At 44.6% G+C, this 27,165-nt stretch overlaps 2 protein-coding genes across 7 annotated transcripts in view; both read left to right on the top strand.

The window, feature by feature from the left end:
* Positions 1-12,301: 12,301 nt before the first annotated feature.
* Positions 12,302-27,165, top strand: part of LOC306795995 (pleckstrin homology domain-containing family A member 5-like) — a 227,039-nt gene continuing 212,175 nt past the window's right edge. For all 6 annotated transcript variants that reach the window (XM_079294750.1, XM_079294754.1, XM_079294751.1 and 3 more), the window contains exons 1-3: positions 12,302-12,419; positions 12,541-12,617; positions 13,342-13,399. In XM_079294750.1, the coding sequence (XP_079150876.1) occupies positions 12,328-12,419; positions 12,541-12,617; positions 13,342-13,399 (227 nt within the window). In that variant the 5' untranslated portion in view covers positions 12,302-12,327. The remainder of the gene's footprint in view (positions 12,420-12,540; positions 12,618-13,341; positions 13,400-27,165) is intronic.
* LOC306795996 (E3 SUMO-protein ligase ZBED1-like) lies at positions 24,260-27,035 on the top strand. The gene is made up of 2 exons (XM_079294756.1): positions 24,260-25,197; positions 25,554-27,035. Exons 1-2 carry the CDS (start codon positions 24,339-24,341, stop codon positions 26,570-26,572), a joined length of 1,878 nt encoding a protein of 625 aa, XP_079150882.1. The 5' UTR covers positions 24,260-24,338; the 3' UTR covers positions 26,573-27,035.

The following is a 27,165-nucleotide window of genomic DNA, read 5'->3' on the forward strand; positions in this document are numbered from 1 at the left end:
GCATAAACCAGAGCAGACGTACAGAAACAAACTAGTATGAACAGTCCTAACTATAAACCTGAACCAGTCCTAACTATAAACCTGAACCAGTCCTAACTATAAACCTGAACCAGCCCTAACTATAAACCTGAACCAGTCCTAACTATAAACCTGAACCAGCCCTAACTATAAACCTGAGCCAGCCCTAACTATAAACCTGAACCAGCCCTAACTATAAACCTGAGCCAGCCCTAACTATAAACCTGAGCCAGCCCTAACTATAAACCTGAACCAGTCCTAACTATAAACCTGAGCCAGCCCTAACTGTAAACCTGAGCCAGCCCTAACTATAAACCTGAACCGGCCCCAACTATAAACCTGATCCAGCCCCAACTATAAACCTGATCCAGCCCCAACTATAAACCTGAGCCAGCCCTAACTATAAACCTGAGCCAGCCCTAACTATAAACCTGAGCCAGCCCTAACTATAAACCTGAACCAGCCCTAACTATAAACCTGAACCAGTCCTAACTATAAACCTGAACCAGCCCTAACTATAAACCTGAACCAGCCCTAACTATAAACCTGAACCAGCCCTAACTATAAACCTGAACCAGCCCTAACTATAAACCTGAACCAGCCCTAACTATAAACCTGAACCAGTCCTAACTATAAACCTGAACCAGCCCTAACTATAAACCTGAACCAGCCCTAACTATAAACCTGAACCAGCCCTAACTATAAACCTGAACCAGCCCTAACTATAAACCTGAGCCAGCCCTAACTATAAACCTGAGCCAGCCCTAACTATAAACCTGAGCCGGCCCCAACTATAAACCTGAACCGGCCCCAACTATAAACCTGATCCAGCCCCAACTATAAACCTGAACCAGCCCTAACTATAAACCTGAGCCAGCCCTAACTATAAACCTGAGCCAGCCCTAACTATAAACCTGAACCAGCCCTAACTATAAACCTGAGCCAGCCCTAACTATAAACCTGAGCCAGCCCTAACTATAAACCTGAGCCGGCCCCAACTATAAACCTGAACCGGCCCCAACTATAAACCTGATCCAGCCCCAACTATAAACCTGAGCCGGCCTTAACTATAAACCTGAGCCGGCCCTAACTATAAACCTGAACCAGCCCTAACTATAAACCTGAACCAGCCCTAACTATAAACCTGAACCAGCCCCAACTATAAACCTGATCCAGCCCCAACTATAAACCTGAACCAGCCCTAACTATAAACCTGAACCAGCCCTAACTATAAACCTGAACCAGCCCCAACTATAAACCTGAACCGGCCCCAACTATAAACCTGAGCCGGCCCTAACTATAAACCTGAGCCGGCCCTAACTATAAACCTGAACCAGCCCTAACTATAAACCTGAGCCAGCCCTAACTATAAACCTGAGCCGGCCCTAACTATAAACCTGAGCCAGCCCTAACTATAAACCTGAGCCAGCCCTAACTATAAACCTGAGCCGGCCCTAACTATAAACCTGAGCCAGCCCTAACTATAAACCTGAGCCGGCCCTAACCCTAAACTATAAACCGAATTAATCGCACAAAAACCTGCCTCTGGTGTGTAAAAGTATAAACATTTATTTCCAACATAGTCCCTGATGTCATAGAAAACAGGACAGACACATAATAGAATCCCTAAAGAAATAAGAAAAAGCCAAGGACACTACAAATGATGGTTGAAATAGTCTTTTAAACACTGCTCACCAACTTTCTTTCATGTTGCTCGGAGAGACTTCGTTTTCTGTCAGTCGAGACGACATTAAGCTACAAAACTAAAGTTAGATTTAGGCAACAAAACCACTTGGTTAGGTTTCGGAAAATCATCAGGTAAGTAACTTCCCAACACTTTGGGACACGCGGTGTCGAACACCAGTCTCCTGGTTGAAGGTCCTGGTTGTCTGACCATCCACTTGTACAGCACTTTTTCTATTTTTCCAACCTCTTAAAGCGCTTTAACACGACATGTCATCATTCACCCATTCATACTCTGATGACAGGGGCTGCCATGCATGGTGACACCTACCTGTGCCAGGACTATCTAACATCCATACAACATCACCAAGGACACATCGACATGGACTAGAGGAGCCGGGGATCGAACCTCCGATCACCTGATTGAAGAACGTCCTGCTCTAGTCACCCTTATGTATTGTATGTGTGTGTGTCCGGACTCGAAGAAAACGCATCAGAATTGCATTGAATACTACTCTATACCTCCCTTCTACCCTATGTCTCAGTTCCCCCCCTTTCAGAGCTGTCCTCCTTCTTACACTGTGCATCTTGGTCAAGCCATAATAGAGGGTTTCCAGATCAACCACGTCTCCTTCCCCACTCGTCTTCTCCTGATCCTGCCTCTGGCAGCACGTCATGGTGACCTGCGCTTGCTCTACCCCTGCATTACAGATCTCCCCTACTTGTTGATCTGCATCCTCCCCCACTTCTATCTTCACTCTCTCTCTATCTTCACCCGGGCTCCAAGGCTGTTCTACTCGAACATTCAGAAAAGGTTCTTCTGCTTCCCTTTATGTTGAGCTCATGGCACCTTCAGTCTGTGAGAGAAGAAAGGTCTCCCCGCTTGGGCCGGTCCCCGGGGAGTCCTCCTCGCAGAGGCTCGCCAGATGTGATACGATGAATTCTCATACATGTATGACACACAAAAAGTTATAACATTCAAAATGATTTGGTGTGATATCTATGAATTATGGCACATTGCTTCTGTAGGTCTGGCTCTGAATACTGGAGCAGAGCAGCCTGTGCAGGTGGACAGAGGAGGTGGGAGCTTGCAGTGTGTCAGCTTTATGGATGTGTGCAGAGTCAGACAGATGAAAGCAACAGAGAAAAAGCATTCCCTCTAAACTCCCACGGGGCCTGAGGAGTCGCTGCCCTCCTGCTAATTTTCAAATGATTCAGCTGTCAAGTTGGCAAGCTCAGGTTTTCATTTCATCATGCTGAGGAGGCCTCTCTTCTGTTTTACTGTTACTGTTGCAAGCTCAGCTCAATCAATCACAAGCTGATCAGGAGCAGTGACATCACTGGCCATTTATGTGCTATTTTCGTTTTTCGTATTTACGTTCTCTCAACCAAACTACCTCAGAATCTCACAAGGATGTGTGAAATTGTTTATATTGGGGGTTTGGCCCCTATCAACCCCAAATCAGGCTCCAGGTTGCTCTGCAAAATAGGAAGGCCTGATTCCTTTGTCTCAAAGCACATGGTCAGATCCCAACATGTGTAAGTGTTCATTTTAATGTAAATTTGTTATGTGAGAGAGAGAGAGAGATAGAGCAAGACCCACAGCGTCGTAACCAAGTCTAAAAAATAAAACTTTCCACAAAATGTGTTTTAGTTTACAGGGGAAGATCTTAGGTATCAAACACGACCTTTCATTCTTAAAGACTACTCTATCACTCTGTCGTATTTTTTAAACTTAGCAACTAATCTACTTCCTGTTTACACCGGCACCATCACGCCCAGTGTATGTGAAGAGTCACGTGATATATTTTTTCAGGCGCTTTAGTCTGGACGGAGATCATTTAGAAAACGATGCCGAAACGCCGTGTGGACGGAGATCGTATTTGTTTGTTAAAACTCAGTTTTAAAGGTATCAGTGTGGATGTAGCCTCAGGAAGCCGCAACAGAGGGGCTGAAGAGCTCATGCGGTCTCTCCTCGTACCAACATTCAGCGACCGGACATATCAGCTTCTCTGTGCCACGACTCTTGTCAGACAAACAGCTTTCATCTTTTCTTTGCTCAGCCCGTCTCATCTCTCCTTTCCCTTCATTTCGTGGCCTCCTCTCTGTCTCAAAGTTGAAGGAGGCTGACTGACAGCCAATATCCGCAGTTCTGACATTCATTCCACTATTATCTGCTCTCTCAGAGAGCCCTCTGTTCTGGAAGAAGAAAAGAGGATTTTAACATTGGCCAGTTCAATTCTTCAAGTATGTGTCCCTCATCCATGGAAACTGTCTGAATGCTCCAGGTTTCCCCGGAGTGCGTTATGAATCTCTCACCGACCTTGGCTGTCACCGGCCTGTTTTCTTCAAGAAGCCTCCTGGTTGCCAAGCAGGGAGTGGAGAGCTGCTGTGTGACTCTTGTGGAATTCTTTAATCTGCTGACTCCAGAGACTGTTCAAGCAAACATCTGACTTCCAAAAAGAACAAACACATTTATATCTAAACACAGCGATTCTTGTGCAGAAGCGTCTATGAGCTACTTGCTATGCACCGAGCAGAGCAGCACAAAGCCTCCAGGATCAGGTCTGTTTCAGGAGTTTGCTCTCACGTTTTCAGATCAACTTGATGGAAATGTGCTGAAGGTCTTACATAGAAGAATGTGCAGTGCATCCGCTGAAAGTCACAGTTGACTGAGAGAAATAAATAATCCTGGTTTGAGAAAGAACTCTGCTGTCCTGTGCATTTGGGTCCATGAACACACCACATCATAACATTAGGGCAACAGCTTGTGGAGCCATGACAGATCAGAGAACAGACTGAGCAGCTGCTACAGCATAACCAATCACTGAACGCAAAGCTACTATCTGTATGTGTTTTTGTTTGTGACAAAAGGATCTGTATTTGTATCTGAATCAGCCACATCACCAAAAGTTGGTAGTAGCTACCTAATATGCTTAAATTTCTGCATTTAAGTGTCTTCTACTTCCGTTTAAACTCCTCATGTACAGCCGGGAAAAGTTTGGAATCAGCTGATATGTTATTTAATTCACGATCTAGGACCCCGCCTCAGCCGAAGGCAAACCTTCGTCGATTATTTGGAGCGTTGAGGAATGGTTGATGGAGATTTAGCCAGTAGCGGTTTGGGGGAGGCTTAGCTGAGGATCCACTGCGGCTCCCGGGCCTTACAGATCCCCAAAATAAGTCCTCCTGAGGAGCAGGTTGCCTGCCCGTGTGCTGGTCGTTTGAGCTGGCGTTGCTGCGTTGTTGCGTTGCTGCATTCCGTGGCTGCGTTGTTGAGTTGCGTTCCATTGTTGCGTTCCATTGTTGCTTGCTGTGATCCGTTGCTGCGTTCCGTTCCGTTGCTGCGTTCCATTGTTGCGTTACTTTGACGCTGAGAGAGGTCGCTGCAGCTGGTCGGCGTGGTAGAGATCGGCGGGTTTGGCGGCGTTGAGCTGCCTGGACCCTCTCGATGGCGGTTGACGGCGTCTTGTGGGCGGCAGGTCGAGTGCTTCTCTGGGCTGTACGGGTGGCCTCTGGGGATGCGAACTGGTCGTCATCGTCGGATGGCCTGATGGACGGCAGGTCCATGTTTCAGGTGAGGTAAGGTTTTTGTTTTCTCTGCGTGGCGTTCCGGTTGCGAGTGCGGAAAACGCGAGCGAGCCGAGGCTTAGAGTGGGTAGGTATTTATAGGAGTGTGGCCGGAAGCGGGCGAGTGGCTGAGGCGTGGTCCTGCAACTGAAATTCAGCTAAGTTTTATCTCCAATAATAACTATTTTGACAGAGATAAAAACAGTATATTCCAGACACCTAATGTGTTATATACACTTGAAATAGTTTTTGCTCTCGTAGCTGTGCCTACGGTGTATGAATGTTGTATGACTGTTAATTAGACCCTTGTATGGTAGCCCCTGTCATCAGTGTATGAATGGGTGTGAATGGGTGAATGATGACATGTAGTGTTAAAGAGCTTTGAACAGTGGTCGGCCGTCAGGGCCTGCAAGGCCTTCTCTGCTGGCCTAAACAGAATCACAAAGTTATATCTATTTTATAATTTAATATTTGTTCTTAAATACACTACATGTATTATAATTTCTAAATATATTTCCCCATTATCTTATTTTCTCATTGCACAGCTCCTGTCTCCCTCAGTTGCTCTGCTTCCGGACATTTTCAGCCTCAAACACATTAAAACGTATTCAAGAAATACAACTGGGGAGACTCGACTGTCTTCACTGGTGTCCATGAATGGAGAAGGACTTCTTACTGGAACTAAAACACACTGATGCACTGAACAACCGTGAGATTAAACTCTTTGTTAACAAAGAAAGGAGGATGCACTTTGTCTTTAAATAGTGAACAGCAGCTCTGGTAAGTTAAATGCGTTTGTTTTTACATCTGCAGTAGCTTTAATATACTTGTTTATATATTATTATTTGTACAACTTGTTTTAATGAAGATGGATTTTTGTTTGGTTTTATATGTGATAGGAACCATTGTTACGTCCAATGTTGCTCTGGGGACATATTTAGCCGGTGCCAGTGTTGGCAACTTGGCGACTTTCTCGTTAAATCTGGCGACTTTCCAAACCCTCATGGAGACTTGTTTTGTCAAAAGCTACGAGTGACAAATCTAGAGACTTGTTCTGGTGTTCTTGGAGACTTTTCTGGTGTTTTGACTCTGACGTGAAAGCTTGTGCGTTCTGTCTGTAGATCCACAGGAATCACACCGTTGATCTGCCTGCCCTCCGGTGTCGATCCACGGGACATTACACAGTTGATCTGCCTGCAACCCTGTGTCGGACCAAAGGATCCACACAGTAATCCTGCATGTCTTCCTGTATCGGTCCACGGAGAACCACACCGTCGATCCTGCATGCCCTACCTTCTAAAATAAAGTATTTTCTTTTCCTCAATTTCTGTCTCATGGTCGTGCTATTGGGTCCTGTCCAGAACTCCCTTGACATGGGGTCTAATTCGTTGATTGTACCTCCAATCAGCTGACGCTGAGTACAACACCAGACCTATTTGAATCACTGAACAAATGGACATGTGGGCAGTGATTCAGATATCTGGAATAAACATAAGCATATGTACAAATCAACGTAAATGGCTCTTAGAATATACTTGGTATGAAGTGGGGCTTTCGCGTATGTGCTTTTTGGAATAGTGGCTGGTTGAAAAGTGAAAATGAAATATCTACAATTTTTGTTGTTTTCTAAATACTGAACATTAAACGTCTTGGCATTTTTCCCTTCTAAGAATAGACCTGGAATTCTGTAAGGCTTCATTCCAGGTCTACTGTATAACCTGAAAGTAATTATGCAAGTTCAAAGCTGCAGTGGGCTTATTAAACATGTCTGCACAAGCCCAAATCATCATTACTCTCAGCAATAATGTGGCGTCCTCCAGGAACCCTCTTGTCATCACAGAGTCTAATTAAATTGGTCAGAAGATGAATGGAGTTGTACTGCTATTATGACCTGCAATCGAATGAAAGAATTACAGCCCTGACTTCCAAGCTACGCCGTGTGTTTGTGTGTGTGTTTGTCAGTAGTTATCTTTTTCAATCTGCTTGTCAGGCAGCTAATTTCCCTCTCAAATCAAATCCTGCACCCACCTATCAGGCCTAATCATCTTTGAGTGTGTTTTGCACAACCAACACTAAAATATCGTAGTCATGCATTTTTCTCTCAGGTACTCTGGTCACAGGCATCCTAATCTCTATAAACGGGACAAGATTTTAGCATCGGAAGCTAGTAGTAGAGTAGTATTGACCAATCACGTTCAAGCAGGCTTTAGTTGAATGCAGTCTGTGGAAAGCAAAAGAAGCGGTTGAAATACAATTGTTGCTATCGTCTGACAAAGATTTCTATTTTTATTGGTTTTAAATTAGCTTGGCCCACCACTGATATATATATATGTATATATACATATATATATATATATATATATATATATATATCAGATATATATATATATGTTAGGGCACGTTTATTATGTAGTCACACACAACCAGTGGTGTATAGTAACGAAGTAGAAATACTTTGTTACTGTACTTAAGTCGTTTTTTTGGGTATCTGTACTTTACTTTACTATTTATATTTCTGTTGACTTTTACTTTTACTTCACTACATTTTGCAAAGAAAACTGATACTTTGACTCCGATACATTTCCCCTGAAACCTTCGTTACTCGCTACAAAATCAAATCTATCTTCAGAAACAAATGAATCATGAGAGCAGCGTCGGGGACTGTGATGGAACACAGACTGCAAGCAAGCAGGTTTGGTGAATCAGTGGTCCGAGCAGCAAGTTAAATCATTGGTTCATCACGTTAATGCACAATTGCAAACAAGTGCTCTCAAAGCCGCGGTGTTTTGATTCCCAGGATGCTATATGTTGTTAGATCCTGGGATACTTTTGGCCCGATACGGGGCTACTTACTGACTCAGCTCTCTATTAAAAGATTGTCGAGCTGGTGTTCTTGCGAGGGAACTCGCCTGGCTCTTCTAACTGCCGTTACTCCCGACGTCTACCCTGCTTCCTCCGGTCTGAGCGCGCTCGGCCGAGAGACCAGTCCTGGCCCCGGGCGCTCACACCAGTCGCGTCGGTTATGGCAGCTTCCCTCTTATGGATCCGTGCTCTTGGTAAATGCCAGGTTAGGTTTTAACGGCTAGGATTACTTCTTTCTAAAACCGTAAGGGATTGTTAAGTGGATTCGGTCTCTAGGATAACCTTTCAGAACTCAGTTGTTAGACATACAATGGCTTTAACTTTTTACTGCCACGAGGAACTTTTTACTACTTGAGCAAATGAATGCACTTGAGAAATTTACTTTAAATGCAGATTAGATATTTATTGCAGGTTATATTTTAGTTAGTTTGCAAGGGTTAAAGCTACAGCTCACATAAAATGTCACTACACTTGATTCGTTACCTTAACTTTCTTCTCAGATTATACTCATTAGTTTTAGATGCCGAGAAGGCTCGGTTGGAGCTGGATGTTCAATGGTGCGATGAAAAGGTTCTTTTGGAGTTGTTAGGAGCGAAGGTCTGGCCAGACCCTCGGACTCCTCCTGCTCTCGCAGCGAAGTCCGTTCAACAGTCCTCAAAACTCAGTACAAAGTCTTTCTAGGGCTGCTGCGTCTTCTCCGTTGTCCAGTTGTTAAGAATCGAGCAGTGGGGAGAGGAAAACCTCCGTCTTTAAATCTTATTGTCCACGAACAGCGGTCTTGTTTCTGTGAACAGAGACGAAGTCCTCAATACATCAGTTACGATCGTCCGTATCTCCTCATCGGTGCACTTGGACGGCACCCGTGTTGAAATCCCAGTGCGTTGTCTGCAAATGTCTCCTTTTATCCATCATTCGGGCTTTGTCGGCCCCCCTTGTTCAATACATGATCTCATCCACCCACCCATTGGAGAGGGCGTTGGGTTCTGAACATGTCCGGACAAGTCCAGGCTTCATCCTGTATCATGCCTCTATGACTCATCTCTTGCGACAGTCTTTTCCTAACCCCACCCATAACATCTGTTCCCAATTTCTGCCAACTCATTCTGACAAAACACTTTTATCGCAGCTCCGGTCACACATAACATTAGTTAAACACTTATTACAATTGTTAAATCACTCTATGCATTAAACATTCGTTACATATTGATTATACATTTCGTTATATAATTCATACACTTTATCTCTTGATTACACTTTATTCTGAGTATATGCTTTGTGCTTTTATATCCTGACTCTCCCTTGAATGTGCCAGCATGTTACCGAGGCAGCTCTGTGGGCTCAATTCTTCTTGACAATGCTAAACGCTAGCTGAGTAGAATTCCACTCTATGATGACTGATTTCATGATGGAAGCAGAAATGGAAGCACCTGCTACTCCCGCAACAAACGACGGTGGTGACGAAGACCAACACCCGTGGATCGCTAGCAAGTTAGTGAGCTGAGGAAGTGTTGACAGTTGTGACACCATAGGATTGACGGGAGCCGAGAGAGCGCAGCATTAGCGTTAGCATTAGGGAAATCCTTCGCAGCTGTGTGCAAGCTGTCTGTGAAGCTGAACACACCTCTACCTGCCTCAGTGGCCTGTGAAAGGATATTTAGCATCGCAGGACTAGTCTTCAGCCCAAGAAGAGCCAGACGGAATTCTCGCAAAAACTTCTTTTGAAGATGAACAGGACATTTATCAGTTTCAAGTAATGACTGGGTTGTTACTTTGGGTGCTGCTTTAGTATTGATCATGGTTTGATATTTGAGTCATGTTGTGGATGATCAGATGGAGTTATGATGGCAGCAGTCGCCCAATTGCAGATTCAGCTTGAGCAAAACCTTTGTCTATTGTGTTCAAATCAGGCCCACAGGAGTTCACAAGGCAGGCGTCCTTTCTCTAAACACTGACCTGATGCATCAAGTGGATATGTTTTGCTGAACATAATATTATGCATTGGCCTCTACATCCTCTAGTCTAATGAGCATACTTATAAACGCACTGTTACAACTCCTTCATAGTGTCATATTGCTTTTCGGAGAATTATGATGATAAATTCATAGCAGATGCAAAAGTATACTTATGTACAATATATTGTGTTGAACATTGTTGCTCCTGGATGGATCACAGCAACCCAATTATGTTCAACACAGCTCCATGTCCTTGGTCATGGTGCCACAGCACAAGAATAAACTTCATCATTCTCAAAATTCTGACCCTTTGCTTTTTTATTAACAGCATTTACTTGTACTTTTACTTTCAATACTTAAGTACATTTAATATCAGAAAATTACTTTTGATACTTAAGTGCAATAAATATCAGATACTTTAAGACTTTTACTCAAGTAGTATTCTAATAGGTGACTTTTTACTTTTACTGGAGTAGTTTTCCAGTAAGGTATCTTTACTTTAACTCAAGTATGGCTTTTGAGTACTTTATACACCACTGCACACAACCATAAAACCGTCTGACAAAAACAACTAGAAAATGCATTTCCTGCTGAAAATGCGTTGGAATGCTGAAAGCTGAAATGAATCTCAAAAACATTGCTGAAAATAGATATCCAATTTAAAAAAAAATTGCAAAAAGCTGAATAATTCAAAAAGTTGAAAGATTACAAATATGAAGTTATATCACCCCTCTACTGAAAGAGCTGAACATTTTGATATTCTAACGGTTTCTGTAGCTTAAAAGAATTCCAGCAGTAGTGATATTTGTTGTAGTCGTAGTAGAAGTATTATTCGCAGTATAAGTATGAGTAGCATTTTAATAAGTACTAGTTGTAGCAGTAGTGATATTTGTAGTAGCAGTAGTACTAGAAGTTGTCGTCGAAGTATTTGTAATTAGAAGAAGTAGTAGAAGTAGCAGTATCAGCAGTCGTACTAATAGCTGTAGAAGTATTAGCACTGGTGATTAGTACTGGTAGTAGCAGGAATAGCAGTAGTAGTATCAGTAATAATAGTAGTGGTAGTAATAGCAGTAGTGGTAGAAATAATAGTTATGGTAGCAGTAATAGCAGTAGCAGTAGTAGTAATAGTAGCAACAGCAAAAGTTGTAGTAGTAGTGGTAATACTAGAAATATTAGCAGTAGTAGTAGTTGTCGCAGTATTAGTAAGAGCATTCATTATTTCAACAAAAAAGCCAAATTTTGAGCGAAACGTTTAAATACAGTTAATCCATGAGGCTTTTATTTTGAAAGGGTGGGACTGGGTGGGGGAGGGAGGGGGAGAGGAGACATAATCATCATGTTTGAGACATAAACAGAGGTTATTAAATGGCAGGCTTCATCACAAGCAGTTCAGTTAGAATTCACTCTCTGGGGCTTTTATTTTGAAATGGGGTGTGGGGTGTGGGGGGGGGTGGAGGAGGGGGAAAAGACCTCTAAAGATCCCTAAGACCTGAATGTATGAGAGACACAGAGAGAGAGAGGGAGAGGAGTGTATGTGCGCGTGTGTCTGTGAGTCTGTGTGTTTATCAACATCACTAATTGGCTTAATCGCGAACACCTGTGTGCCTGAAGCCATTTCATGGAGATAAAACAGGGAAACACCTCTCAAACAAATCATCAAAACTCCCATAACCGTATATCCTATTGCTCCAATATTAATAATTGAAGGGAAGAATGAGTTGACGAACAGATCCTGTAAAAATTGTGTCTGTAGTGTAAAAAATGTGGCTTAACTTGCGATCTAGAAATGGGGTACCGTGTTCTGTGGAATAAGTTTTTGAAGCAAAATTTAACATTGGTCTCTATGGAGCAGAAAGTTGGTTTTCCTCTCAATTAACGGCTTCTGTGTCAAATGTGGAAATCTGTGGGATTCCACAGTCACTTTTCTACGACAAGGACAATATTAGCTACTTTTACATCCAGAAATTATGCATGAAGAGTGAAGATTGTGGACACAGTGGCAAAACACAAATAGTGGAATAAAGAAACAGGATAACAATAGTTGGAATGATTAACAGCATTCCAACAATGAGCCCACTGCCTGCCCTCACGTGGCAGAAAATCATTACTTGTGTCTTTATCCTCGAAGCGCGCTCCCATCTCTTGTAAGAGCGCGCAAGGGATTGTGCGTGAGCGCGCTTGGCACGGCACCGCGCACTCCAGCCCCTGTGAGTAACCAGAGTAGTAGAGCTCTCAGCTAGACATGGCGGCGGATCCTAAGCCGGACTGGCTCTCCTGCCTCCCCTCTTCTTGGAGTTATGGGGTGACTCGGGATGGACGCATATTCTTCATCAAGTAAATATGACGCGGACACATGGATTCATGGATGCGCACTGCTTATGTCTCCGACGCATTTTTCCCGTTTGTCTTTTTTGGGTTCTCTGTTCACCTTTCCCCCGTTTTCTTCCACCAACAGCGAAGAAGCAAAGAGCACAACCTGGCTGCATCCTGTTACTGGAGAGGCTGTAATCACGGGGCACAGAAAGACTCCAGGTAAACGATCAGAAAATGTGTTGTTCTGCGAAAACACGCGCACACGCGCAGCACCTGGGAGAGGTTGTCCACGCGTCACGGTGTAGAAAAAGGGCGACAAGTTGCGGAGAGAGCCGCGGAAGACGATGAGCGGAGATCTGTTCTCTCTGCAGCAGAGCAACAGCTCCTCTGCTCCGCTCCCTCTCTGCGCTCCTCTGACGGACCATTACGCACGCCCCCCCCCGCCCCCCGCTCGCTCCACCTGGACACTTTGCGACACACTTTTTAGAAGTTCCGTCACGTAGGCGGGAGCCGATTACGGAGCCGATTCCCTGCAGTGGCGTTTGACATATTTCCCAGTGAACGGCGCTGCAGACACACAGTGTTTGTGAACACGTAGAGCCACCGAGGCTGCTTCAACAACTGTGTCGCTGCACAGCCGATGTTCCAAAATACAAGACACGGAGGGGTGACTGGTGGGGAGGCATCATCACATGCAGATCAGCAGTGTGTTCAAACAGCTGGAGGCTGAGCAGGGCACGTATAGACTGAAGGATTGAGGAGCTACAGTATCTGCTCTGGTTATTGGGGAGGGGGCCAGATGACGTTAAAGGGCACAATCCAAACGAGCTATTTGTAGTCCAGACACTGCATTGCTGTGTGTGTGTGAGTTTAATCAGCTTCGTGCACAGCTGCTTATGTTTCTGTGTCTTGTGTTTTCTCATCCCCTCCCCTGTCCTCACAGATTTACCAACAGGATGGGAGGAAGGATACACGTTCGAGGGAGCTCGCTGCTTCATCAAGTGAGTTGGAATGCATGGTGATGGAAGAGAGAGAGGAAGAGGCTGCTGGATGCAGAGGGGGAGAGGCAGGCTGAGTGTCCGTCTCCGGCGGTGAGGGGCGGCTTTGTTTGGTCGGCAGGCACAGAGATTTCCCTCAGCTCTCATCAACGCCCACCTCTCTGCCGCTCTGCCCTGCTGGAGGAATTCATTAATATCTCTGTTTGCTCATTTTGTAACACACACATACACGCGTATACACACACACACACACACACACACACACACACACACACACACACACACACACACACACACACACACACACACACACACACAGTGAATGGATAGCTCCATATCCTTGACTTTTTCTCCCTGCTGTTGAGGCTTACTGCTTCAATCAGTCGTGCTCTTGCCCTTCACCTCTCTCTCTCCCCCTCCCCCCCCTCTCTTAGTCTCTCTCTCCCCTCGTTCTAACACACACACAAACACATTCCAGTAGAGGGATCTGCTCAGGAACAAGTCCTCACTGTCAGTGGACACAAGTTTGACAAGCGAGTGTGACTCAGACGTTGCTCTGCTGTGCTGAACAGGCTCTACTTGTTGGGGTTCTGCACGTGTGTGTGTGTGTGTTTCACCTCTCCAGTACTATTAGCAACTCCAGTTCCATGTGCACATCTGGGTACATGTATATTTTGTGGACCTGTTAGACAACAAAAATACCCTGCAGCTCTCTCTCTCTCTCTCTCTCGCTCTCTCTCTCTCGCTCTCTCTCTCTCTCTCTCTCTCTCTCGCTCTCTCTCGCTCTCTCTCTCTCTCTCTCTCTCTCTCTCTCTCTCTCTCTCTCTCTCTCTCGCTCTCGTTCTACCTACTTACTTTCCCACACAGTCTTCCTGCTGTTACTCGTGCATTCTGAGGCCATTTTGAGAGCAGCTGCTGACACATACGGTGAGCTAGTATAGCTGCTCTATAAATAGCGCAGAACCGCTGCTCATTGGTATGAATGAATGCATGCAGAATGTGCACATGCACACTCGGTATGTATGCACACTCGGTATGCATGCATGTATGCACACTCGGGGTGTATGTATGCACACTCGGTATGTATGCACACTCGGTGTGTATGCATGCATGCACAGGGACATGTAAATAGACAAGAATAGTTCCACGTGTTCAAACACAGACGGTCACCTGAAGGAGAGGCTGACAGTGGACGGAGGACAGCTGTGAATGCAGCCAGGGCACATTGAGGACACGCTGGGATCACACCAGGGCCCGTTCAGAGGCAGTTAGGGAGGCATGACATGGCAGGATTAACAATGTCAGAGGGCCACGGGCAAAGAAACGTCAGCACTGCCCCCCCACAACCTCTGGCCTGAAGTTGTCATTAACTGCTGTGCAAACAGCAGTCATCCAGCTTCACAGTAGAGCCAGAGACCAGCACTTCTCTGCTGGTTTGATGAGGAGACTGTACCATGTACCACAAAGTAACGTCAAATAAAAGCAATATTAGTTTTCACACAGATCCACATAGTTGCACAATAATGCAGTAATAATCATCTTAGTTGGTGCTTTACTCAACTGGTGCTAATTCCCTCAACAAGTTTGCAATCATTGAAATTACCAAAACGTATGTAACATGCAGTGGAGCTGCTGCTTCAGACCTGAGCCCACTGAACCTGTTTGAGAAGGTGGAGTTTTGCTTTATTTCAGAGCAGTGAGGATAATGCAACACATCAGTTCTCTCTTCACACTGATCCAAGCCCAAAGCTTTATGCAACAACACAACCCCAATCTGGACTGGACATGTGCTCCACCAGCAGGCATTGCTTCTTGTTATAGAGTTACATACAGCTCTGGTGTCCAGTGAATGTAAATGATGCTTCTCTGACCAAGTTGATGGACCATCTCATCAATGTTCCAGAACAGTAGCACAAGCTTCCTCTCTGGTCGTTTGGTGGAACACAAAGATGTTCTCTTTCTCTGAACATAGTCAAACTACATGACTTGTGATTCGGGGGGAAAGTGGTCAGAATTAGTCATTTGAGACACATTCTGGTAACAGTGTGCATCTAGTGACAGTGAGGATGGGATAGAGGACGTTAGGTGTGATCGGACAGCCACTGGTGCTCCTCTGGGATTGTCTGACTCACACTGGACTGCAGGCTAAGGATGCATGCTACCACATTCTTACTCTTGAATACAATGAGCAGCATTTGACTGTGAACAATTGGTCCCAGTCTCATATTCCCTGAACAACATTGCATCATCATCACTTCTTCAAATTCCTCCCAAATTCCTGCTCAGTCACTCTTCTACCAGCTCATTATTGTAATCCTGGCTGTTCTACACCAGGACACTGCTGCCCTCCCCAGGCTAAACCCTTCAGGGTGGGGGTCACACTTCTCCTGTCTTTGTTTGATCTTCAAGCGTCCATTTGGAATGTGTTCACATCCTCGGTTGCATTGTAAAGCCTGTGCGGATTCCTCTCAACACGAGTTGCCAACGTGTTGCTTTGCTGTTATGATGCCCACTCTGGAGTAAAGTGAATCAGATGATGAAATGTCATCACTTGGCAACTCTTCAGACTCAGCATTTGGTTTGAAACCACACTGATTCAACATTGACGCAATCCTGGGTTCAGAGCGTGCAAAGCTCCAGTGGAATATGAGGAAGAGACACTGCTGGCCTTTGCTTTCTGCTCTGTGACGACTGCATCTTCAGCCCAAACCACTGCTGTTTCAGGGAGAACTGAAACATGGAGCACTGGGACATATTTTCAGTTGAGTGGTTGCACGTTTCTCCTTGTTCAGGGCAGCTGCCATGTCTTCCGAAGGCCTTTCAAAACATCTCTCTGTGATTACCAAAACCTGAAAGTCCTACTAAGGTGTGAAGCTCTGCACGGCCAGTACTTGCTCCTGCACTCCCCCAAAGCAAGTCACAGACGTTTTGGCTTGGTATGAAACATGGAAGCTTCTCATTTGTCATTTTAGAATATTGCTCACTTTCACTTAGGTGAACAAGGCCCAGCATGTTAATGAAATGAAAACCTGTTTACAGCATGAAGGAACTGATGTCACCCATTTGGGCGTTACTGCTCAATGCTGCATTGCACAAAAGAGAGTCCTTCATAGTGAGACACATGTCAATCAATAGAAACAGCCTCCTAACTGTAGCCCATCAATGGAACAACAGCTACTGTTCTGGCTCCTCACCTCCTATTTACAGGCTTGTGGCACACTCACTACCTGGGCAGCACCCAATGTCCTGTTTTATTTTTTACATCCACAGTTTCTATTTAGGTTTTAATAAAGCTTTGACATCATCCCTCAAAAAAATGAAAAATCATCACCAGTAATATCCTCAATTGTCCAGAAGTGATCGATGAAGTGTTTTTTAGTCAGTTCAACGTTCTTTTGTGAAGATAACTCGTCGGTGCGTCAACAGGTTTCTGACCGCAGTGAAGAAATTGTCTTTGAAAGGTTAAATTCCAACAAATACAGATTGAAGAAGAATATTTCGTAGGGAAAAAAATGTTGTGAATTTTAGAAAATCCATGTTTCAATAAATGTTGACTTTCAGACTTGTTGGAAATGTCGGATCTCACGAGTCGGAAACAATCCCTGCGTTTAAACTCAATGAATAGAAATGCATTCGAATGTTGATTTACAATTCCATTGTCCACGTTATGAATGCAGCTTTAACTATTGGGTACAGCCCAGTCACGACAGTAGCAACGCATCCCGTATGCTTTTCATTGCTAGAGTGATTGGGCTGCTCAGAGATGATATTATTAAGTGTCTCTGTACATGTACTGCTGGTACAGCTTTTATAAAATATAAAGGTTTCATGTCTGTACACAGGAAAGATCTGCATAATGAATAGAGGCATATTAGAACCATGCTGATGGGACATTCTGGGCCTTAATGCTGTCAGAACTGTTGATAGTGTAAAACAACAAAAGCTCAAACTCATGGCTCTTCTGGCTCTTCATGCTATTCATGCTCATCTGGCTCGTCATGCTCTTCAGGTCTTCAGGTCAATGAGCTGATGGGGCTATCAGCTTATATTTGGTGACGCTGTAGCAACGTGACTTTCGGTGATGCAGACTGGACTCTGATAAGAAGTACTGAAGTATTGCACATGGCGGTCTTCTCTTTCATTTCCATGTAGTCCGATTATTGTGGAACATCTATGAGCTATTAGAGGAACTGCAACTTCCACATTGTTTTCACCACTCGGCTGTTGTGGTTGCTTCTTATGCTGTAAACATCAAATTCTACAAAATATGGAAATGATGAACATGTGACTCTCACTTCCACTTAGTTTGATGTGAACCAGTAGATCCACAGAGCTGCCTCTGTGCCGTATTAGTGGTATAATGTACTGTAGCTGTGTGTTGTTGTATGCTACTGTTGCTCACAAACTGAAGAAGAACACGTTGGATTGTTTCATACGTCACCTCAGAAGCACTCAGTGCAAAGGTTTGTCAAAGAGTGATCTGAAAGGTTCTACTTGTGTAGATCAGGATGTCTGCTCGGTTCTATCTACCCCTGACATGTGCTGTGCTGCAGCTGTTGCAGTAGCGTGGAGATGCTGGAGAACACTAAGGGATGTTATGGATGTGTAGTGTTGGATACAATACAGTAAATATTGGTAATGTCAGGCTGGATAACAACATGGCTGACACCAGTCAGTGAGCTTTAGAATGTCTGTTTCTCCGTTCATTCGTTTGTCCTTTAATTGGTCTCCAGCCCCTCTAAAGCAGAGGTAGCCAACGCGGTGCACCTGGTCGCCCGCAGGGACCACGTGAGTCGCCCGCAAGGCATGTTCTAAAAATAGCACAAGTCACCGTGGAGCTCCGTCTAAAAATTGTAGTTGCTGTTCATTTTTAATCAAAAATGCTTGCATCATTGTAGATTTTAAAATGACAATATTTCTTGTCGTAAGAGAGTCGGGTACCCGGAGGCGCACGGCGGACAGCCAGGAAGAGGCCGCCGCACCGCACTAGGTTTTCAGGTTCCGAATAGCGTGCGCTTCCCGTTGGCGCCGGACGCGCCGCAAGCTCACCCCATCGTCAGGTCCGTCAGTCCTCGGAACAGGCCGCGGGGCAACAACTCTTGGGTGGCAGGGGTAGGGGTAGAGGCGAGGCAACGCAGACCCAGACTAGAGGTTTGAACGCGGGCGCCCGAAGATACTCGCGCGCCTCGGAGGGTTGGATCCCTGCTCGGCTATAGACGAGACTGTTTACTAGTTTCTTCGTGGAGAAAAAGGTTCCGTTGGAAATGGTGTCGGTGACAACAGACGGGGCTCCCGCCATGACGGGCCGGCATGCAGGCTTCATTGCGCAATGCAAAGGTGAACCAGACTTCCCAAAATGTCTACATTACCACTGCATCATTCAGCAGCAGGCGCTGTGTGCAAAAGTTTGGTCATGTGACTCCTGTCGTGACGGGCCGGTTTTCAGCTGATCGGTCATGACCGGTGACCGGCTGATCATTCTCATATTTCCCATTCTGCCGGTCACATTTTGTTGGCCACACACACACACACACACACACACACACACACACACGTGTCAGTGAGGGAAGAAAAAGGAAAGTTCACAACTGCACGTCCAGAATAAGCTGGAGGAACAACCTTAACATCTGGAACACCAAACTTAATCAAGCAGAGTATATTGTAATTCATTCCCATCATCTGAGCTCACCAGAAAAATGTCTGTCGAACATCTTAGCATTTTAACCTTATCCACTCTGCTGCAAACTTAGACGTTTGTTTTCAACTCTAGTGGTACTCCCAAAGTTACCATAAGTTACCATATGCATACGCATACAAGAAAACACAACTCACTGCATCCACAGCTGATTGTGACTCACTGTGTGAAACCTAATGGAGCTCAAGAAGTGAGGTTCTCCTGGTGTGTGTGCAGCGCTCTGAGGAAGATGTTCTTCTCTTTTCAATATAACTTTGCTAAAAGTTATAAAAACCAACGTAAAAATGGATCTTAGAATTTGTTAGAATCAGTATTGGATCATTCAACAGAAAAATAGTGATGAATCAGCAAAAGTATTAGTTGTCTTACACAGTCCTGGTGTAACTAAGTACACTCACTGGGTGTGGAGCTAAAGAGAAGAAGGCCACACTCCTGTGTTGATCAGAGCTGCTGGAAACTCTGTGGATCTGTCATCTTGAGCGACAGCTGTCACCTGCTAGTGACAGATCTAATAGAAATGGAATAGAAGTAGTTTTAGGGTACAGGCAGAGGAAACACGGTGGTATGGTTCTGGTTCACTGGAGCTGGAATAGGAGGGACAATGAGAGGCATCACTGTCACAGAACGTTGACGACAGTGTCTGAGCTTATGGCGTCTAACATGTTGGACCTGTATCCAATCATAATCCAGCATTGTATCGCCTAATTCAAATGAAACAAGAGTGATATCTGTTCTAGACTACACATTGGTTCACAAGAGAACAAAGTTGTTCATGAATGTTGCCTCTTGATGTTGCTCTCAAAGTTCACTGTGTTGATGCAATTATCGTGTGTGTGTGTGTGTGTGTGTGTGTGTGCGTGCAGTACTGCATGCTGCCAGCTGGCAGTTTGTTTCTCTTGTAGAATAGGATGTGGGACAGGATGTAGAGCTGAGGACAGTTACTCCAACACAGCAGTGCATTTAACACGTGTCCATGTTGCTACAGGGGAACAAATGCATCAGTTCCTTCAGACCATAACTTGACTCTGAAACTGATTCATTCAGAAGCTGTTGTGTCAGACATAGATGGGTGAAACGCTAACATTACACACACTGAGATGCTTGAAGTTTGCCAACCCTCAGTTTTTTTTACCATAGGGTGTCGCCATTCATTCATATATCTGGTCATATTACATCATTGTGGGTAAATCAATGATCAGGACTATCAGATCATTTGTTTTCAGGTATTTAGTTCACTGGATGAAATGCACACATTCCCATCAAGTTATTCTATGGACTGTCCAGAGAATGTACTATATTTTGATATATATATTGTTATTACAACATAAAATGATTTATCCATATTGTCCATCAATAGTATTGTTGTACTGTAGGAAAGACCAGTGAGTGAAGGGAAGGTGGTGTTGATGTCTGGGTGAAGGAGACAAGGTCTCAGTTAGTGTGTAATGTAGTGAAGGAGACAAGGTCTCAGTTAGTGTGTAATGTAGTGAAGGAGACAAGGTCTCAGTTAGTGTGTGATGTAGTGAAGGAGACAAGGTCTCAGTTAGTGTGTAATGTAGTGAAGGAGACAAGGTCTCAGTTAGTGTGTAATGCAGTGAAGGAGACAAGGTCTCAGTTAGTGTGTAATGTAGTGAAGGAGACAAGGTCTCAGTTAGTGTGTGATGTAGTGAAGGAGACAAGGTCTCAGTTAGTGTGTAATGCAGTGAAGGAGACAAGGTCTCAGTTAGTGTGTAATGTAGTGAAGGAGACAAGGTCTCAGTTAGTGTGTGATGTAGTGAAGGAGACAAGGTCTCAGTTAGTGTGTAATGTAGTGAAGGAGACAAGGTCTCAGTTAGTGTGTAATGTAGTGAAGGAGACAAGGTCTCAGTTAGTGTGTGATGTAGTGAAGGAGACAAGGTCTCAGTTAGTGTGTAATGTAGTGAAGGAGACAAGGTCTCAGTTAGTGTGTAATGCAGTGAAGGAGACAAGGTCTCAGTTAGTGTGTAATGTAGTGAAGGAGACAAGGTCTCAGTTAGTGTGTAATGCAGTAAAGGAGACAAGGTCTCAGTTAGTGTGTGATGTAGTGAAGGAGACAAGGTCTCAGTTAGTGTGTAATGCAGTGAAGGAGACAAGGTCTCAGTTAGTGTGTGATGTAGTGAAGGAGACAAGGTCTCAGTTAGTGTGTAATGCAGTGAAGGAGACAAGGTCTCAGTTAGTGTGTGATGTAGTGAAGGAGACAAGGTCTCAGTTAGTGTGTACTGTAGTGAAGGAGACAAGGTCTCAGTTAGTGTGTAATGCAGTGAAGGAGACAAGGTCTCAGTTAGTGTGTAATGTAGTGAAGGAGACAAGGTCTCAGTTAGTGTGTAATGCAGTGAAGGAGACAAGGTCTCAGTTAGTGTGTAATGCAGTGAAGGAGACAAGGTCTCAGTTAGTGTGTAATGTAGTGAAGGAGACAAGGTCTCAGTTAGTGTGTAATGCAGTGAAGGAGACAAGGTCTCAGTTAGTGTGTGATGTAGTGAAGGAGACAAGGTCTCAGTTAGTGTGTAATGCAGTGAAGGAGACAAGGTCTCAGTTAGTGTGTGATGTAGTGAAGGAGACAAGGTCTCAGTTAGTGTGTACTGTAGTGAAGGAGACAAGGTCTCAGTTAGTGTGTAATGCAGTGAAGGAGACAAGGTCTCAGTTAGTGTGTGATGTAGTGAAGGAGACAAGGTCTCAGTTAGTGTGTAATGTAGTGAAGGAGACAAGGTCTCAGTTAGTGTGTGATGTAGTGAAGGAGACAAGGTCTCAGTTAGTGTGTAATGCAGTGAAGGAGACAAGGTCTCAGTTAGTGTGTGATGTAGTGAAGGAGACAAGGTCTCAGTTAGTGTGTACTGTAGTGAAGGAGACAAGGTCTCAGTTAGTGTGTAATGCAGTGAAGGAGACAAGGTCTCAGTTAGTGTGTGATGTAGTGAAGGAGACAAGGTCTCAGTTAGTGTGTAATGTAGTGAAGGAGACAAGGTCTCAGTTAGTGTGTGATGTAGTGAAGGAGACAAGGTCTCAGTTAGTGTGTAATGCAGTGAAGGAGACAAGGTCTCAGTTAGTGTGTAATGTAGTGAAGGAGACAAGGTCTCAGTTAGTGTGTGATGTAGTGAAGGAGACAAGGTCTCAGTTAGTGTTTAATGTAGTGAAGGAGACAAGGTCTCAGTTAGTGTGTAATGCAGTGAAGGAGACAAGGTCTCAGTTAGTGTGTGATGTAGTGAAGGAGACAAGGTCTCAGTTAGTGTGTAATGCAGTGAAGGAGACAAGGTCTCAGTTAGTGTGTAATGCAGTAAAGGAGACAAGGTCTCAGTTAGTGTGTAATGCAGTAAAGGAGACAAGGTCTCAGTTAGTGTGTAATGCAGTGAAGGAGACAAGGTCTCAGTTAGTGTGTAATGTAGTGAAGGAGACAAGGTCTCAGTTAGTGTGTGATGTAGTGAAGGAGACAAGGTCTCAGTTAGTGTGTAATGTAGTGAAGGAGACAAGGTCTCAGTTAGTGTGTAATGTAGTGAAGGAGACAAGGTCTCAGTTAGTGTGTGATGTAGTGAAGGAGACAAGGTCTCAGTTAGTGTGTAATGTAGTGAAGGAGACAAGGTCTCAGTTAGTGTGTAATGCAGTGAAGGAGACAAGGTCTCAGTTAGTGTGTAATGTAGTGAAGGAGACAAGGTCTCAGTTAGTGTGTAATGCAGTAAAGGAGACAAGGTCTCAGTTAGTGTGTGATGTAGTGAAGGAGACAAGGTCTCAGTTAGTGTGTAATGTAGTGAAGGAGACAAGTTCTCAGTTAGTGTGTAATGCAGTGAAGGAGACAAGGTCTCAGTTAGTGTGTAATGCAGTGAAGGCGACAAGGTCTCAGTTAGTGTGTGATGTAGTGAAGGAGACAAGGTCTCAGTTAGTGTGTGATGTAGTGAAGGAGACAAGGTCTCAGTTAGTGTGTGATGTAGTGAAGGAGACAAGGTCTCAGTTAGTGTGTAATGCAGTGAAGGAGACAAGGTCTCAGTTAGTGTGTAATGCAGTGAAGGAGACAAGGTCTCAGTTAGTGTGTAATGTAGTGAAGGAGACAAGGTCTCAGTTAGTGTGTGATGCAGTGAAGAAACGAGTGCACATGAGTTGGGCGACTGTGAATCAGAGGATCGGCGGTTCGATCCCCGGCTCCAGGACACCGAGGCAATGTGTCCTTGGGCAAGTTGCTCCCGTAGTCTGTTGCTCCGGTGTGTGAATGTTGGTCCTGATGAATGGATGTGAATGACATGTAGTGTTAAAGCGCTTTGAGTGGTTGGAAGAGATGAAGTACAAACCACTTACCATTTCAAATGTGACCCAAGCTAAACATGACCCCAACTGCTCGTTGTTCTCTGTAAACTGTTCCATGCGCTCACGGCAATATGAAGTTTCATGAGCTGCGGAGAGAGCACATGTTCTCTTTTTGCCCAATAGATTGTCTCTCAGGTTACAGAGGCTGCTCTGATTCATACCTGTATTCAGAAGGCAAATATGTATATACATATATACAGTATATATCTATCCATCTATCATCCAGCGTTACTTGTAGTTTCGTGTGTGTGTGTCTTTATGTAACAAGATGGATCACTAAAGGGAAGTAGGAGCACAAATAGTCCAGTTAATCTTATCTCGTGCGTGCGAGGTGAACAGATCATACGATGCAGAGACAGACAGGAGGAGATGAAATGAAGAAGCGGAGGGAGAGAAAGGAGAAGAAAAGGACATTTCACTCTGCAGGTGTTTCCACCATAACAAGCAATGCTAATAGCACTGGGACAGCAAGGACAGGTGTGTGTGTGTGTGTGTGTGTGTGTGTGTGTGTGTGTGCGCGCGCTCGCGCTCTCTTTCCACACTTCTGACTCGCTCTGCAGTATCATGGGTGCAGTGGGGGTTTTGGGACGAGGTCCTAAGTGGGTCGTTGGCTGGGTGGGGCAGGTTTCCTCCTGAAGAGTTTCCTGTACAGTCTAAACACACACAGGCAGCTGGTGACCCGGAGCATCGACCCTCCGCTGTTTCACACTAGTTGGATTTCTATGTTCAATGACAAATGAAGCAGTAAAACAATGTCTGTCACGTGAACTGTTGCTGTCTGCCGTAGAGCTAGGGCTGGGCGATAAATCGATTTAATCGATTAATTCGAATGTGTGCTTTAAGGCGATGTGTTTTATTGAAAATCGAGAAAATCGCCCCCACCCCTCCCCCACGTGGGGTTCCCGTACTAGAGTGCGCGCGCATTGTTTACAAACGAGAACAATGGCGGCCAGCAGTGAACCTCTCGTTTTTAAGAGAGGGAAGAATGTGTCTTCGGTGGTCTGGAAATGGTTCGGGTTCGTGTCATCTGACACAGAACAAACAGAACCACGATGTAAGGTCTGTCTAAAAGCTGTTGCCACAAAATCAAGCAGCACAACAAATTTAATGCAGCACCTCAAACAGAGGCATGCCGCCGAGTGGGAGAAATGTTGCACCCTGAGGAGGCAGCAGGACGGGAGCACAAGCGCCGCCGCCGCCGCCGCGACCACCTCACAACAACAACGACCCAGCATTTTGGAGACATTCACCAGCTGTACTCCGCATGAGAAGAAGAGTGCCCGGTGGAAAGCCATCACGGATGCAGTCGCGATGTATATCGCAAAAGATATGGTGCCCATATACACCGTGGAAAAGCCGGGGTTTATTCACCTTCTCAAAGCTTTGGACCCCAGGTACGTGCTACCAAGCCGTAAACACTTTTCTGACGTTGCCTTGCCTCGGCTGTACAATAGTACACGCGAAAGGATCTCTGCGGAGCTGGAGGGGATGTCGTTCTACTCCGCAACAACTGACCTGTGGTCCAGCAGAGTGATGCAGCCTTATCTAAGTTTAACGGTGCATTACATCAATGACAACTGGACTCTGCGAAGCGTCTGCCTGCAAACGGTTTACTTTCCTGATGAGCATAAAGGCGAAATAATTGCCCAGGGATTAAAAGACTCTCTAAGCTCGTGGAATCTGGCTGAGGACAGACTCACCTGCATGACGACAGACAGCGGCACGAACATGCTCAAAGCTCTGAGAGAAAATGGGTGGCCCAGCCTTCAGTGCTTTGGGCACAGATTGAACTGCGCTATAGGTAAGAATCAAGTGATATTAGCAGCTGCATGATGTAATTGATGCATTATACCAGTATTTACACAAATGTGCATGATTAATCATAATTATGGTACACGGTCCTGTCAGTGTGTGTGTCAGTGTCTGTCTCTGTGTGTGTGTGTCTGTAATAAAACACAACATAAAAACTAAATAAAAATGAAAACTAACAGAAAAAATACAAAACTATAATTACTTGTGTGCATGCTCTTGTGTACATTAATAGGGTTAGGGTAGCATGCGGATATGTAAAAACATAAAAAAGACAAGTTTGTGATTGTAGGTCATGTTACACAAAAATGTTTTGCTTGTGTATTTATTTTTTTATTTTTTTTACAGAGAATGGTGTGAAGGACCCACGGGTCGATCGAGCCGTTGGTGTTTGCAAAAGGGCTGTATCTGCCTTTTCTTACAGCTGGCTGAAGAGAAAAGGAATGGCTGAAATACAGACTGAACTGGGGTTACCCTCTCATCAGCTTGTTACAGAGTCCCCGACGAGATGGGGCTCCCGCCAGAAGATGATCGAGAGGTTTCTGGAACAGGAGAGAGCCATCGTCCGTGTCTTGGGTGCGGACAAGAAAAGTCGCCATCTTGTGCCCACTTGGCAAGATCTTCAAGTCTTAGAATCCATTAATCAAGCCGTCAAACCCCTCCAAGATTTTACAGACGCACTCTCAGGGGAGTCATACGTGAGCGTTTCATGTATTAAACCGGTGCTCCATTTGTTCAAAACCAGTCTCCTACAGCCAGTGGAAAAAGACACAGAGCTCACAGCAACAATAAAAACAAAAATAATGCACTACCTCGACGACAAATACAGCAACGCTGTACAGGAGGAACTTTTGGACATCTCCTCCTTGATGGACCCAAGGTTCCGTACAGCCTATATCGACCCAGACAAGGTGGAACAAGTCAAAAAAAGGGCTGTCGATGAGCTCATGTCTCTACCTGCTCCTGCTGACAAGAATACACCACAGCAGCCTGGTCCAGCTAAGCAGGTGTGCGAAGGAGAGCAGCGTCCACCAAAGAAAAAAATGACTTTGGCTGCCTACTTCAAACTGAATGCGCCTGTGCCATCTCCTAACCAGTCAGAGGCAGATAAAATACAGACTGAACTGACAACTTACCTCCTGACCCCTGAGGTTGACCCAGACACCGATCCACTTGACTGGTGGAAGCGTCACCAACTGAACTTTCCACGGCTAAGTACTTTAGCAAAGAAATACCTCTCTGTGCCAGCTACAAGTGCCCCCTCTGAGAGGCTTTTCAGTGTGGGGGGGGGCATTGTTACATGCCACCGTGCATGCCTGAAGCCAGAGGTAGTAGACAGGCTTGTCTTCCTGGCAAAGAATATTTAGGAAAAACATGCACTACTGTTTAATGTTTACTGTTTAATACTGTTGGTTATGTTGTGAATGCACTTGATTTTGTTTACATGCACTTATTTACTGTGCAAAATATGTTATGTTGATGTTAGATCAGATGTTGCACTTTTGAAAATGTGAACGTTAAAGGGTCACATACATTTTATTTCATGTTGTGTTTGTATCAGTGTATTCAGTTAAAGCTTACTGTAAAAAGTTACATTTGCACAGACAGTTGTTTACAATGGAAGGCTACTATTTAATGCCATTTAATGTTATGTTTAATTTAATTTTATATTTAAATGATTCAGGGAAACAAAAGAGTGACCAAATACTTTTTCTATACTACAGGCACCTTTCTACAATGTTCAGGTTTTGTTTGCACTTTATTTTTATCAACCTACGAGGAAAAATCATCACAAAATAAAATAAAAAATTGTTTTCAACAGCTTCTGTCATCTGCAAAATTTTTTGGGGGAAAAAATCGATTTAAAATCGTGAATCGGATTTTTTGTAAAAAAATCGGAGATTTTTTTTTTAGGCCATATCGCCCAGCCCTACGTAGAGCCCGAGGACACAGTGAACCC

The sequence above is a fragment of the Melanostigma gelatinosum genome (assembly GCF_949748355.1).
Source record: "Melanostigma gelatinosum genome assembly, chromosome: 22".
NCBI lineage: Eukaryota > Metazoa > Chordata > Actinopteri > Perciformes > Zoarcidae > Melanostigma > Melanostigma gelatinosum.